Source organism: Brachyistius frenatus, unplaced genomic scaffold, assembly GCF_029030835.1.
Source record: "Brachyistius frenatus isolate BFR_SWC_R1_liver_20210118 unplaced genomic scaffold, ASM2903083v1 Contig_82, whole genome shotgun sequence".
Lineage (NCBI taxonomy): Eukaryota > Metazoa > Chordata > Actinopteri > Embiotocidae > Brachyistius > Brachyistius frenatus.
This window is the reverse complement of record NW_027210681.1, coordinates 927,888-944,134: the sequence shown is the minus strand read 5'-3', so window position 1 is coordinate 944,134 and position 16,247 is coordinate 927,888. Positions and strand designations below refer to the sequence as shown.

General features: G+C 42.4%; 1 protein-coding gene across 6 annotated transcripts in view; it reads left to right on the top strand.

Moving 5' to 3' along the window:
• The window catches only part of atrnl1a (attractin-like 1a), a 199,049-nt gene that overhangs the window by 20,165 nt on the left and 162,637 nt on the right, over positions 1 to 16,247 (top strand). For all 6 annotated transcript variants that reach the window (XM_069709300.1, XM_069709299.1, XM_069709302.1 and 3 more), the window contains 9 exons: positions 1,602 to 1,685; positions 2,591 to 2,704; positions 3,975 to 4,103; positions 5,837 to 6,045; positions 8,725 to 8,899; positions 9,072 to 9,159; positions 10,681 to 10,927; positions 13,790 to 13,973; positions 15,865 to 16,019. In XM_069709300.1, the coding sequence (XP_069565401.1) occupies positions 1,602 to 1,685; positions 2,591 to 2,704; positions 3,975 to 4,103; positions 5,837 to 6,045; positions 8,725 to 8,899; positions 9,072 to 9,159; positions 10,681 to 10,927; positions 13,790 to 13,973; positions 15,865 to 16,019 (1,385 nt within the window). The remainder of the gene's footprint in view (positions 1 to 1,601; positions 1,686 to 2,590; positions 2,705 to 3,974; positions 4,104 to 5,836; positions 6,046 to 8,724; positions 8,900 to 9,071; positions 9,160 to 10,680; positions 10,928 to 13,789; positions 13,974 to 15,864; positions 16,020 to 16,247) is intronic.

Below are 16,247 nucleotides of genomic sequence, written 5' to 3'. Positions count from 1 at the left end.
ATATATATTGCAGTTAAGCATCACTGTGTCTGTTTTACTGTTTTTATTGTTACATATTTATACTTGTATTGTTTTATCTTTTTATGTTTCACACCGTAGGACGTTGATTTTGAGTAAAGAACAACTACAAAAAAACACAACAAGGCCAAACCAACCCCCAAAAAAACAACAATAAAAGAAAAAAACCTGTCAGTTTTAATGCAGACACACGTCAGCCCAGATAATAATCCAACTGTCTGATCATAGATAGTTTTTTTTTATCTGAAATATCTCCTTTTGTGATTCAATACATTTTTTTTTATCTGCAAACATGTCTTTTATCCTTTTTCATGGTTGTTGTTGTTTTGGTACCCGCCAGAACAAACAATAAAAACAAGTTTAATTCTCTGTTTCTGGCTGTGAGCCAAAATGACACACACACACACACACACACACACACACACACACACACACACACACACACACACACACACACACACACACACACACACACACACACACACACACACACACACACACACACACACACACACACACACTGAATGACCGTAACATACTGTCCAACCCGAGGCAGGCTGCGACATCTTCACTGCCCGTGATGTGTGTGTGTGTGTGTGTGTGTGTGTGTGTGTGTGTGTGTGTGTGTGTGTCCATTTTCACCTTCTCTCTCTCTAGAAGGGGATTACTTGTGTGATTGACAAGTGTGACCGCTGTTCTCCACACACACACACACACACACACACACACACACACACACACACACACACACACACACACACACACACACACACACACACACACACACACACACACCATTATGGGAGTTATTACAATCGCCACGTGAATAATATGCCGTGTTGGGATCGCTATAGCAACGACACCGTCTTACCTTGACAATAGAGCGATGTCGTGTTTTATATGCTCGCAGGTGTTATCGCTCGCCCTGAGACACTCGTTCTCCCTGCTGCATATTATTGGATGAAATGACACGAGTTGTAACTTTAAAGGTGATATTTTTATGATTCTAAGAGAGAAAGAAACTTTATTATTATTATTATTAACGTTGTTATGAGCTCGGTGCACGTGATGTTGTGAAGCCAAAAACATTGTATTAGATCATATTTATTTATAATATATACACTTTTACTATTATGTTTAAACTCTTCTGATTAGAATTGGTTGGAAGAATATTTTTCTTCTGCTTGTTCAGATGACTGAAGTTTGGTTTTGGAAGCGACATGTTGTTTGTACATGTTTTTAACCACCACCGTCTCCTCTCCTTTTCATCTCGGCTCTCGTGTGACCGCGTCAATCTTGATCGGACAGTAAACAGTAAATCCCGTCGCCGCTACGAGACGTCCCGTGGTCTGACCAGCGGAGCGCCTCCCTCGTGTCTCAATGAATCTCTTTGTCCCGTCGGAGGTCACGAGATAAAAGTTTCCACTCCGATACATCTTTATTTTATTTTTTAAAATGTTCATGTTAAGGGCAGAAGAAGGCCACAAAAACGCTGACGTGCTGATTCTTGAGGATTTTGAGCACACAAACGTGGTTAAATATCACATTAACTCTGTCTTGTCTCCCCTCCGTGTCCTCTGCAGGTTAACGGACCTGTCCGGGTTCCTCACAGATGGTCCAGTAAACTACAAGTACAAGACCAAGTGCACCTGGTTGATAGAAGGATAGTGAGTAACGTTTTTATCCAACCACGTGTCATCAAAATGTCACCTGCCCTCTGCAGGATGTTCACGATCTCCTGGGAAATATTAAAGGACAGCCGTGGCTCAGTGACATATTTATACAATATTAAATAAAGTCACGCTAGTTGTATTCATGAGTGGCATTAGATGGTCTCGCAAGTCAAATTGAAGTTGTTTCATTTTACATGAAGTTTATTGACGTGCTCATGACCAAGAGAGAAATATGAGGGATGTTAAGAGAGTCGTTGGCGGTTAGACCCCCTTTGTGATGTCATCATGTTTAAAGGGTCGGAGGCAGCGCTTTGTACAGGCACAAATAAAACGTCATTTTTCATGGAACATTGTACAGGAAAAAAAAATAATAATTCAGCACTTCCCACATGAGCAAGCTGGAAGGAAAAACTTTCTTTTACTGGAGGAAAAACATTTTACAGTGGAAAGGAAAAACTCCCTTTTAACAGGAGGAAAAACCTTCTACAGTGGAAAGGAAAAAAACCTCCCTTTAAACAGGAGGAAAAACCTTTTACAGTGGAAAGGAAAAACTCCCTTTTAACAGGAGGAAAAACATTTTACAGTGGAAAGGAAAAACTCGAGGGAAAAAAAGATTTGATTTGTGCAAAAGACAAAACCAGGACACTCAATAATAGTGTGCATGTAAACAACTGCAGCTTCCAGGAGACTCCTATTTATAAAAGGACACACTTCAATAGAGCAAAAAGCTTTTCTGAAGGTGCACGAGTCCCTGAGGTGTCAATTTCTGATCTTACCTGGAGACTTCATAAACAGCGGCGACACCTTTTGAGGAGCCAGAATCACACGAGGCATATAAGGTAATATATATTCATCAAGTGCGTCTTTGTCCTGTCCCCATCTGTTCCCTCCTGTCGCAGCCCCAACGCAGCGCTCCGGCTGCGCTTCAATCACTTCGCCACCGAGTGCAGCTGGGACCACATGTACGTCTACGACGGAGACTCCATTTATGCCCCTTTGATTGCCGTCTTCAGGTGAGCGCCTGCTTCTCACGAACGGAGGGGAAAACAAAAAAATATGGAAACGACTCGGGTAGCCTTTTTTGACCCACCGCTTCAAAGAAAATAAAACATTATTGCAGTCAAATGGCTCGAGCCAAACAATGGGCCTTGTAATTACCGTCGGACCACAATACGGCGATAATAGGAGGACAAATACTGCAAATTACTCACTTTATCCCTGAATGGCACTTCTTTTTTTTTTTTTTCCGTGTGGGTGGTGTTTTTTCATCTCACACAAATTCATTAAAAACAGTAATACCACAATAAATTGACCAACCTCCCACTGCCTCTAATCCTCTGAGGCTTATCTCCCTTTAAGAGTTTACTTGCTCGATGAAAAGAGCCAATTTGGACTTTTCCAAGAAAAAACAAAATCGGCCGTTTGAGTTGTGTAGCAGCATTAAGTAAAGCCTCCGTTCTTCACGTGTAAACAAGAGTATAAGCACCTCGGTCCCGCTGCGCCATTAATCACGTTAAAACACACCCTCCGGTGTCATATTGCGATTATACGACAAGTTACCAACTAAATAAAACACATAATCAAAATGTTTTCAATTATTTTGTTCACGCGATCTACGTTTCCACGGCAACACGCGGGTTACGACTAAGAAACTGGAAAACAATCACTCTTATGTCACATACGCAAATGTTCTCTACTCCGGGAAGTAGGCCGACCCTTAGCAACGACCCTAGCAACAGAGAGGATTTCTAGTCTGAAACTGAATAAATACAACACGTAGAAACACTAAACTGCTCAGCTAGCTCAGTCTGGTTGGAACAAAGATATCTGATGAACAAAGATATTGATGGGAGATTTTAGAACTATTTCATGTGTTTATAAAAAAAACAATCCAGCTAGCCGTCGCTAGGATTGTCAGTGCGTGACTATCCGTGGTGTTATGATACGGGTGCTCGTAGCGACCAAAAGAGACCCGAATTCACATTTAATAGGCCTATAACCAGTAAAAACAGCATTATATTGTTATATCTCGTGTAATATTGCTTAAATAAAAGCTGCAGCAGCTCTGAAACTGAAGAACATCATCAAACAAATGCAATCTTGTTTCAGGCTAATCACTGTCATATTTCTAGTGGAGTTTTTTTTCAGACCGGCGTCCATAAAGTACCAGAGCGTCTCGTAAAACCTTTTATTATGATTACTTTTTTTTTTTTTGGTAGGGAGGGAGGAGGACTGTCTGTCTTCATTCTCTTTTTCTTTTTTTTTTGTGGTGTTGTGTCTCAGTGGACTCGTGGTGCCGGAGAGCCGAGGCAACGAGACGGTCCCGGAGGTCGTGACGACGTCCGGCTACGCTCTGCTTCACTTCTTCAGCGACGCCGCGTACAACCTGACGGGCTTCAGCGTCGCCTACTCGTACGTCCCTTCACCTGCTCACGTCTCCACAGATCAATACTCGTTTATCCTGACGAGCAATCAAATTCATTCTGTTACACCTCAATGATGTCACCGCCTGTCACTCACACACACACACACACACACACACACACACACACACACACACACACACACACACACAGTGCTTTGTGTCCGTAGTGACGGCCATGATGGAAAAATTATACAAAAAAAGCTACGTGGCAGGTTGGACACATGGGAGGAGGACAGTCGGCGTACAGTCACGCAGCCTCAAGGCTCTCCGCACACACACACACACACACACACACACACACACACACACACACACACACACACACACACACACACACACACACACACACACACACACACACACACACACACACACACACACACACACACACACACGCAGTGAGAGGAGATAAAGGTTGTCATGACGACCCTCTTGTCACAGTAGCAGACCAGCTTTCTGTATTAACAAAAAGATGATTTTTTTTTTTTCTGCCTCTGGCTCCTTGACTTTCAATCTTTCTATCTCTTTTTTACCATCTGATGTTTTGGAAGATTTTGTCTTTCAAAGCTTTTTAATTTTTTTGTAATTTTTTATGTGTAATATCATTTTTAAAAAAATTTAAAACGCTCCTCACAGCCTCTTGCGACCGGTTTTCCGTCCTCGATTGTGTCGTTTTTTTCCCTTTTCAAAGCTTGTATCTATAATTTATCTCTTTTAAAATGAGGTCTATCTTGCTCCATCTCTCATAATTAGTTTGCTTCGGAGGCTTTTATCCGAGGCCACTTACGATAAGTGCCTTCGGGCTTGATTGGAACGAGAGGTGGACGTCTTCAAAAAAAAAGAAAAAAAAACAACATTGGAAGTGTGCGAACCCTCTCGAACAAAAACGCTGTGTTGGATGCAGCTGCTCGTTGTGTTTCCTGTTTTTTATGCGCGGGACAGAAGACGAACAAAGCGGCACTGAAGCGTGAAAGAAAACTATTTGCGACACTCGTAGGCATGATGCTGGAAGGATTTAATAAATTACCAATGTTTGAATACCCCGAAGAAAACGGCATGGCTTGAAATGTTGGTAATTTATTAAATTATTCTTCCATCGTAGCTACGACTGCGTGACTATATTTCTCTTTGTTTTGTATGCAACAGCATCGTGGGTTCGATCCTTCTTTGCTGCATTTTTATTGATTCATAAAGAATAATCCATATATGTTCAAATGCATCACAATGTGAAGGTTAAACGTATCTTTACAGAAAGAGTTATTCCTCCTCAACTGTGAGTTTGCGACATTAAGACATAAAGACATGGTTTGAGGTAAAAAAAAAAAAAAAAGTACTTCTGTCGTTTATATCGTATGACCACTAGAGGGCACTTAACTCTAAAACGTAACTCTGGGTCCTAAAAAGACTTACGGGGACGTTTTTTGAAGGAGGACAGTCTCTATTTTTAAAACCAAATCTTCATCTTTGGAGCTTTAATTAATTTTTTGCATATTTATTTAAAAATATCATCTTTATGCCACTATGGATGTCAATCATGTTGTACATTTTATATATAATACGCGAGAGAAGCCTTTGTGGTCGTCTCGACAGATTTCATGAGGCCTCCAGTCTCATTTGAAGGCTGTGAGCTTTATCTAAAAATAGTACCAGTCCCAGTGAAGTTTCCTCTCCCGTGGACGTGTCCAACCTCCAAGACTTTGCTTCCCTTTTCCCCTCGCAGGATAAACTCGTGTCCCAACAACTGCTCGGGCCACGGCCGATGCGGCACGGCCAACTCGGCGGCGGGTCGCGTGTACTGCGAGTGCGAGGAGTATTGGAAGGGGGAGGCCTGCGACATCCCGTACTGCAGAGGCAACTGTGGCAGCCCGGGTCACGGCTACTGCGACCTGACCGGGGAGAAGCTGTGCGTCTGCAACGACAGCTGGCAAGGTAAGAAGCCGCATCGGTGAGGATTTCACGGAGGAGTCTTTGGCCTCCCCGCGGTGCAGCCGGAAAGGCGAGACGAGGCTCGCCGGGCTTCGTGGAGAGAAGAGATGAGAGGAAGGTTTTAAAGAGCTCAGTTATTCATTCATCGTGTGTTCACGGAGCATCTTGAACATAAACGTATGCAGGTGGAGGCGAAAACTGGGCTAAAGTTTTGGTGACTGATTATTCATCATATAAAGAGCCAACGTATGATAAAAAAAAAAAGACTCGCGGTCACAACTAACGAAGTCAATGCAACTTCTATCTCGTCTCAAAACAAACACCACATTTCCCACGATGCCCGTCACCAGGATCGCTTTGATGTTTTCTGTTTTTTTTCATTATTAACGTGAAAAGGGAATGAAAAGTGTGTGTGTGTGTGTGTGTGTGTGTGGGGGGGTACTCTCCTGTTTACAACCAACAAAATCTTGCCTGGTTTAATATTATTATTATAAACCAGTTGATCCGGTTTTGATTTTAGTTTTTTATGTTTTAGTCATCAGCACTCAACAACTTTTTGCGATTGTGGAGCTGATTTTTTTTGGTAATTTTCTCATGTTAAAGTAGTTTTTTATTTTTTTATCCTTTATTACAGTTTCTATTTTAGAAGCAATAATCACAGATTCATTTCCAAACCATTTATATCAGTATTATGTCGTTCTGTAGATGAAATTTGGGTGTAATTAAATCAGTACAAACTGTGTCTGTGCTTCAGATACAGTATTAGTTTTACATAATAATGATAATAATATTAATAATGATAATATTTCTGAACTCACTGTGTAGTTTGTTTTGATGGTGCAGCGCTGCCCTCTCCTGGATCGATGATGTAAGCACAAAGAGAAGCAGTGTGATCAGAAAAAAAAGCCAATTTCTTCCCTTTAAACATCTTTTTTTTTTGTTCTTAAAATTTCCAGTTATTATATAGTTATAGTTAAACTATAATAAAGGAAGAAGTATCAGGAAAAACATCATCATCAACAAAAATTCTGTAAAAATGACGTTTTTTTAGGGAATTTCCTTCGAATTCTATATTCAGATGATCATATTTCTCCCAACAAATTGATTTGATAAGAAGAAATATGAAAGTCTGCGGGTGAATTATTCTGCAAACTCACATTCAGCAGTCGCGTTCACGTTTCTTCATCTTTTTTTTTTTTTTCCTTTTAATTTGTGAGGATTTCATGCAGAAATGTGGTTTTCACGAAGAAATTACTTTTACAGCCGCCTGGTCTAAAGACTTCAATTTGATATTATTATATAATCTGAGCGTCTAAAATGATTTAACCTCGTATTATTTAAATGTCAGGAGTGACCAATCGTTCATTAAAAAACAAGCTGAGGCTGAAGGCGTAGGGACATGTGTCTGGTCTCAGAGGAGCCATCTGATACACAAACAGTGGCTTATTTAAAAAAAAAAAAAAAAAGGTACAGGTCGCCATAGCAACTGCCAGCAAAAATAAAATATGTTTTTGTGTTAATGAAAAGAGCATGTCGGGCCGTTCGTCTGCAGGAAGAACGGCTGCATCTGAATGCACTTTGCATTCGTGATCGAGCGTTTCTCATTCATTTCCTTCTTCTCTCCAAACGACTCCTTATTTCATCAGACAAAAAAAACAAAACAAACCCCCGATGCTTTTATCCTCCGTGCGGGCCGCAAATCTGTTGTCTGATGATCTCTTAATATAAAACACATTAATGTGCTTTTTAAAGTCAAATGAGTGACTTGTCGATAGATTTTCAAGGTTACCGGTTTTTCATCTGTCAGCAGCACCGCTGATGAGTTCAGAGGAGATCGATTCTCTTTGTTTTACCGACTCCTCTTTTCTATCAGGCCGGACAAAATCCAATATCTTTCTATTTTTAACTGCATATCTCAATATTTACAGTGCAAAAATGTTGATGGGTGCTTTTACAATACATTTAAACAATAATGTATTTGATAAATAATCCTCAGTAATGTCGATATTATGACTAAGTGAGTGAAGGCAAATAATACAATAGAACAATCTTTAAACAAGTTTTAAAAATGACATTATTTTACTGTAATGTTGCCTTGAAACAGTAAAAAAAAAAACTACACAAATAATATCACAATATCCATAAAATGATATCCACGCTTACATTTCAATATCAATATATTACCCTGGTCTACTTTTCAGTGTCAGTTTCTTTTTCATGACATCAAACTTGTCCAAAATATAACTTAAATTCAGCTTTTATAATGATGTCGACATTTCTCGTCACTTTTAATGTCACCTTTCATGTCGTTATATATAATTGTGAAGTTCTGAAAATATATGGTTTCTATGTTGATAAACAAGTGACAAATATTACAGGAAAATGTGAATATCATATATTAAAATACGTAACTTATTTTTTGGCCACTGTTGAGTGTAATATGTACATTTTGTTTGTAAAACAGCAACAACAAATTCCTCCTGCTAACAGGTGCAGTTTGTGTTCTCAAGTCATATATATGGTGCAATGTTTTGATACTACCAGTAGGGGGTGCCAGAACTTGCAGAAAAATGTATAAGAACTTCAAATTTGACAGCGATGAGAATTTTGTGTGTGTGTGTGTGTGTGTGTGTGTGTGTGTGTGTGTGTGTGTGTGTGTGTGTGTGTGTGTGTGCGCCTCAGGTCCAGACTGCTCTCTCTCCGTCCCGTCCACCGAGGCCTTCTGGGTTCTGCCCAGCGTCAAACCGTCCGCTCAGTCTCTGGGTCGGGCGTCCCACCGGGCCCTTGTGCATTCTGGGTTGATGTGGGTGGTGGGAGGCTACTCCTTCAACTACTCCAACTACCACATGGTGCTGAAGTAAGCGGCCTCCGATCTGACTCGCCTCTTTGTGTGTGTGTGTGTGTGTGTGTGTGTGTGTGTGTGTGTGTGTGTGTGTGTGTGTGTGTGTGTGTGTGTGTGTGTGTGTGTGTGTGTGTGTGTGTGTGTGTGTTGTAGCTCTAAGTCGTTGCTCCTCTCTCTCTGTGTGCAGCTACAACCTGGAGACCAGCACCTGGGACGTGGTGCCGGTCAGCAGCGGTCCTCTCTACAGATACGGACACTCGCTGGCTCTCCACCAGGTAACGCGGCTGAAACACACATTTCAGAGTTTCTAATTCGACGGCAAACAAAGACACTGAAGCTGCAAATATTCCTATTTAATCCCCGTTTCTCCAAGATGTTTGAGCTTTGATATGATTTCTTCTTCAGTATCTGGAAGTCAAACAGCTCTCAGATTCATGTAGTTATCTGTGAAATGTCAAATCCATTATTTTTTCTTTTTTCTTTTTAGCCGCTGGAGTTCAGTTCAGCACAGAAGTGTGTGTGTGTGTGTGTGTGTGTGTGTGTGTGTGTGTGTGTGTGTGTGTGTGTGTGTGTGTGTGTGTGTGTGTGTGTGTGTGTGCTCATAGAGTTCATGTAGAAATGGATGCAGTCTCCGGGTCAATACAGAAGTACTTTTAAAGTGAAATACCGCTGAGGGCCACTAGGGGCTGGCTCCAAACAAATTTAAATAAAAAAACCTCTTCTTCCAATAGACTCCCATTCAGATTTATCTTCTTCTCTAATTAGATCTTCAGGACATATTTTGCAAGTGAACAGATCAGATTTTGTGTGTCCAGACATCAGCGACCTATCTGCATGCGTTGCTACGGCAACGAAGGAATCACGTTTCAAATCGGCTCCGAATGCAGTTTGGATCCAGATTTCAACAGAGAAAGTGTGTTTTTACCTGTTCAGACTTTCAAAACTCCAATCTGGATGCACGAGTCTGCAGCCTGGAGGTGCAGAAAAATTAAAAGTCATTATGATTTCAAATTAATTTTGTAGAGCAGATCATGTTGTTATGCATCAGAGATGGATGTCTGTAATTACTTTGTGATTATTGATTACATTTTGTCCGTGCAGAGTTTTTGCACCTTAAATTGAACGTATTTCACAGTTTCATTTTTTACACGGTACTTATCACCTCCGCGTCTCTCAGCTGCCTTTCGGTATTTGACAGATATCCAGTCGGGATTCAGCGATCCGACGGTTTGTTGGCTAATAAGTTGGTTCATATTGATTATCCTCCTGTAACAAATTAGAAAACCAAAGATTTTCTCGCCGCGGCTTCTCGAATTAAACGGCAGACTGCTTCCTGACTGATTTGCCACCTTTGAAAAATTAGCGAATTAAACAAAAACCTCCTGCTGTGTAAACTGTGATAAGCTTCACAAATTAAATAGACAATTAATTGGAAAAAATAAAATAAGCCACCATTGGAGAGATTATGAAAGGATGACGATGATCTGTAGACAGCAGGACTTCAACTTTAAAACCTCCTCGTTACACCGAACGGGGACGAAGGGAAATACTTTGCTGCATCAGCAAAAGTTTCTCCTGAGGACAAAGCCGATGTTGTATTTTTTTACTAAATACCGATTCTTGACCTTTGACCCTTTCAAAAACCAGCAGTGGTTATAAAAACAGGTTTAAACGGATGACTGGATACCTTCTGAAAATGTTTTTGCTGACCTCCGGTGGTGGTTTAGCTTCTTTTCCTTGAGGTGCATTCTGGGACACTGTGACATCACCGTTACAGGTTTTTCTCTCTCGCGCAGGACGACATCTACATGTTCGGCGGGAAGCTGGAAGCCGGATCGACCAACGTCACGGACGAGATGTGGGTGTTCAACGTGCCGCGGCGCACCTGGTCGCCGCGGAAACCGTCGCCGCCGCCTCCTCACGCCCTGGAGGGGCACACGGCCCACGTGGTGGAGCTGGCCGACGGAGAGCCGGCGATGCTGATCTTCTTCGGCTACTCGCCGATCTACAGCTACGTCAACAAAGTGCAGGAGTACAACATCGGTGAGTGCACGTCGCTGACTCGGCACAACATCGATTCTTCTTCTATGGTGATTGTTTTAATTGCTTTTTTTGTTGTTGTTGTTATTGACGGGAGTCAGACACAGAGACTCTTCGGACTTCTGGCATCTTCCGGAGAAGCAGGTTCAGTCAGGTCGGAGCTGTTCGGGGCATAACTCATGGTTTTAAAAGAAGTTCGGTTTTGATTCAAAGTCAGGTTTGATAATAAGTAATATACAACAACAATATTTAAAATATTGGACAGCTGGAAAAAGATGTTAACAAATTTAGTTTTCAATTTAAGATTTTGAAACAAGTTGGACAAGTTTCATGTGTTAAACACACAGTAGAGTCGACTGTAATCACCACACATGAAAACAGCTCCAGCAAACAATTTGACCCTTTAGATGCAGGAAATTAAGTTCAATGGATTTGGAGAAATCAAATCACCAAATCCAAAATATTTTGGAGCAGGAAGTGACCATATTTGGACTGACTAATAAGAAGGAGTGACTTTAGCTAACAACACCGAGATAACTGATGGACACATTTTATTCACTTTGGATTTGATGAGAGAAGTTGAATGGGAGTCTATGGAGCCGGAGGCTTTTTGGAGCCGACCTCTAGTGGCACTCGCTGGTATTGCAGCGGCAGCTACAAACACTATATTCAGTCTGTGGAATTACTTCAGCATTTTACCCCCTTTTTTTTTGTTGTTTACATCCTTTTGGGCTCGAGTTATTTACATTTTTTTTCCGTTCTCAGTTCGGATGCTTTTGATAATCGCTTGCTTCCAACTTTCATGACCACATTTCATGTTTCCACCTCACCATGCATAAATCATGAAGCGATGCTTTTCTCCACTTCCTGCGCTTGTGGCTGTAAAGGTGTAAATCCCGGTTCAGCCAGTAGATGGCGGCGTTGCAGTGTTTCTAAATCAGAGCCGGACGTTTGATTGGAAGAGGAAAAACACATTCACACGCCTTTCTCCACCCGACGCACAACACACACACACACACACACACACACACACACACACACACACACACACACACACACACACACACACACACACACACACACACACACACACACACACCAACCGAGAGCAGTCATTAAGAGGAAGAGGCAGCCGGGCCAGAGTGTCTCGGAGAGGACTGTGATTAATGAATCCACTGCACACCTCCCTGTCATCCTCTTTTTTTCACATCCCTCCTCTTCCTCCCTCTGTCTTTTTTCTCCCCTTTTCATCCACCGGCCTCTTGTCCTCGCTCCCTCTTCATCCCCTCACCTTTTTCTCCTCCTCCTCCTCCCTTCATCCTTCCATCACTTTCATCTTCAGCCACCTCCGTCTCCGCCCCTCTCCCTCCGTTCCTCTCGCTCTGACAATGTCACGGCGCCGGGCATCATTAGGCTTCGAGAGGGAGTCGGTGCCACCTGGAAATGAACAGAGGTGGAGTAGAAGCTGAGGTGTAAAATATGAGGTAAAAGGATTTAATGACCGCTCGGAGAGGCAGGTTCATTGCAATTAGCTGCCGGAGATGAGATAAGAGTTGACCTTCTTCCTCCTCGTCATCTTCGCCCATCTTTTCTAGCGCTGTTTCTCTTGTTCTTTCTCGGTGCTTGTCGGCTCCTGACTTCCTTTTTTCTTGCTCCTTTCCTGTTTAATACGATTAAATGATTCTTTTATTGGAAGGGTGATTTCATCAGAAAAGACAAACCAGATGAATGTATAAGTTAGAGGCTGATTTTGAGCTTAATTTAGATTTAGTTGCTGAGTGGGACATTTTACAGTGACAGCTTCGTACCAGAGACTCTACTTTCTAAATGACCTCCAACACGTCTTCTCTGCACTGCAGCTGGTCATCAGTGGAAACCCAGATACAAGAGATAAAGTAACAGCCGAGAGGAGAAAGATTATGAGCAGCTGTTGTCGTTTATTCTGCTGCCAGATCTGATGAAGCTCTTTTATTGGAGGAGAAAGAAACACTGGACATTTAAGAAACGTTACAGAATCACTGTTCTTCTGTTTGTGGTGAATTTCAGCCAGTTTATCATCAATAAGACTGAAATTGGTTCAACTGTGCCAGTGTCTGTTTCTTTCTTTGTTTCTTTCTTTGTTTTCATCTTTGTTTCAGATTTATTAGCTGACAAATTGAGGCAGGTGTGACTTTTTTTTTATTTTTTATGTGACTCAGCATCATTTTAAGGACAACGACAGACATCAGTTCTGAGGGATGTTTAATGGAGTTTAAAGGTTCTGCTGTACGGCAGCATAATCATTTAAATTGTAAGATCACGGTGATCTCCAGTCTGACTCATTTGAATTTTTTACTATTCATTTTTATTCAGGGTTTTGAAGGTATTACAGGTTAAATTATAGAGCTCATCAGCCAGGCGTGTATTCAGACGCAGATTTTCGATGAAGACTCAATTTGAGAGGAAATATACAATTTCTGGTTCCTTTCGTGTTCCTGATCCAGACGACGGCACGTTTTTTTCAGGCTTTTGAAGGTCCTCCTCTTTTATTTGTTCTCCTGTGTCGTTCGGATGATGTAATCCCAGCCTGTTTCTAATAACATCTTCTATGCAGCTGAATTAATCTGTATTCATCGCAGTACTTTAATAACGGGACACTTTGAAATCCACTAAACTCCCATTTTCTCCGTCCTCTGGTTCTGTTCGTCTCTCTCTCTCTCTCTCTCTCTCTCCCGGCTCCGTCCCAGGATTAAAAGTGCTTCTTGGCACCAAAGTGCAAAACCAAACCTGCCAAATCATCAAAACCATTTCAGGAGATCAACTCTGCTCCGTCTGCGGGAGTATTTGATGAACTCCACCTCTGTTTCTCTCTGCTGGTGTCTGCAGGGTCCAACTCGTGGCAGGTGGTGTCGGCGGGCGGCGCCGTGGTCCAGGGAGGCTACGGCCACAGCAGCGTGTACGACGAGGCCAGCGGCTGCGTGTTCGTCCACGGAGGCTACAAGTCGCTGAGCAACAACAAGTACGGCCTGGTGGACCACCTGTACCGCTACCACGTGCACACCAGAACATGGTGAGACCGCCACGCCTCAAACCTTTTGGTGCATTTACAGGTTACGGTACAAAGCGAAGCCAAAACCCGTCACGCACGAGGTCCGATAAGCAGAGTGCATCCTGGACAGTTTCCACTTGATGGAAATCCAAATCTAGCCGACGATGGGCCAAAAATAACAAACAACCTCTTCTGTAAACAGTTTTTTTTTTTTAGCTCATTTTACTTTGTCACATTTCCTGAAAGTAAGATTTGGTCACCTCTTTAGAGCTGCAGGTCTTTTCCTTTTTCTTTTTTAACCCCTGTCTAACAGCTCAAGTTATTAGTCACTCATCCGTGAGCTCATTAAAATATTATTTCTGCCCTGTTGCTTTCTAGACATTATTTAAATATGGTTTTCAGCCCATAAAAGACCAATTTGGAAAAGTTTAATTGTTATTTTAACAGATTTTGGACACTTTAACATCTGCCACACCGTAACGCACCAGTAACGACATCCTTAAGGGATAAAGAATAAGCATGCAAATTTTGATCTTGAATCATTTAAATTAATTGTTTAATTATACTAAAGTAAATATGTGAATGCAAAAGTTCAGATGAACCTGTAGTTATAAAAATAATGACGATAATAGCAACAGTAACTTTTAACAGATGATATTTAAACTTTTTGAAGGATAGTTTTCTCTAACTAATAAAAAAATAAATAAATTGATGCTTCAAACTTTAAAAAAAAATACGAACTATGATGCATTTTTAGTTCAGATCTGTGTGAGAATCATCGTGTTTCTGTCAGAAAGAGGCGAGAAGAAGGATCTGGCAGGAGGTTTGACTCCAGGTGACCTCCGGGCAGATGGTTGGGTGAAAGAGGACGCTCGGCACCACCAGTCCCCCCACCCCCCTACCCATCCCTCCCCCCCATTCACTTAGTATACGTTCACATGTGCATACGCCACCACATGGTCTCACGCACCGGGCCGCCGGGCGTCTCTCACTTTCCAGCTGGAATCTGTTGGCCGGAGTCACTTGAGCTCTCGAACTTCTGAACTTCCCGGACCGAAACATTTCTGAGCGTTCCAGTTTCTCCGTGAGAGCTCCTTCCCAAAGCACACAGCATCTCTGCCGCGTCGGCAGAAAGCTCCTGACATCTTTATAGCGTGTTGGAGGTTTCCAAGATCTGCATATATACCTTTGGCTTTAAAACAACGCTGACCAGTTTATATGAAGGAGGAAGACTCCAGGACAGGAAGTTGATTCCAGTTAATGGTGTCAGAATGAATCGGCTCCGTTTGGACGATCGGCACAAAATAAACTGAAGCTGCAGGTTTCGGCGTGTTTTTATTTTTTGTTTTTAAGGACTGCGAGACATCGGAGAGTCTCCGGTGGAAAAGTTCATGGAGAAGCCCGCAGATAGTCACCGCAGTTGCTCTCCGCTATGCCACCTTTGACCTCAGAGAGGTCGCACGCAGCAGCAGACCGGGACCTCCAACTTCGTGTGTGTGTGTGTGTGTGTGTGTGTGTGTGTGTGTGTGTGTGTGTGTGTGTGTGTGTGTGTGTGTGTGTGTGTGTGTGTCCTATGAAAGAACAGTTGGTATGAAGGGCAGTCACCACAGGCCGGGACACACACACACACACACACACACACACACACACACACACACACACACACACACACACACACACACACACACACACACACACACACACACACACACACACACACACACAGACAGACACATCTGACAAATTAACACTGTCTTAATATCCTTCATGCTGCTGACTTACACTTTTTTCTGTGTGTGTGTGTGTGTGTGTGTGTGTGTGTGTGTGTGTGTGTGTGTGTGTGTGTGTGTGTGTGTGTGTGTGTGTGTGTGTGTGTGTGTGTGTGTGTGTGTGTGTGTGCGTGTGTGTGCAGGCTGATCCTCGGGGAGAGCGGCTCGGCGCGGTACCTCCACTCCGCGGTGCTGTTGAGCGGCACGATGCTGGTTTTTGGGGGAAACACTCACAACGACACGTCTCTGAGCAACGGAGCCAAGTGTTTCTCTGCCGACTTCCTGGCATACGATATCGGTAGGAACGAGTTTTAAACACACACACACACACACACACACACACACACACACACACACACACACACACACACATAAAGGCTGCTATGGTGCTCAGCAGGTACGTTGGTCCAAGCTCCTGCTTCTTCTTGTTCATTGTTTTGTGACTCTGGCTGTTTAAAGTCGTTCACAAACTTTTCAGACCGTCTACAACTTTAACTGCAGATACCAGACATGTTTATTTCAATTT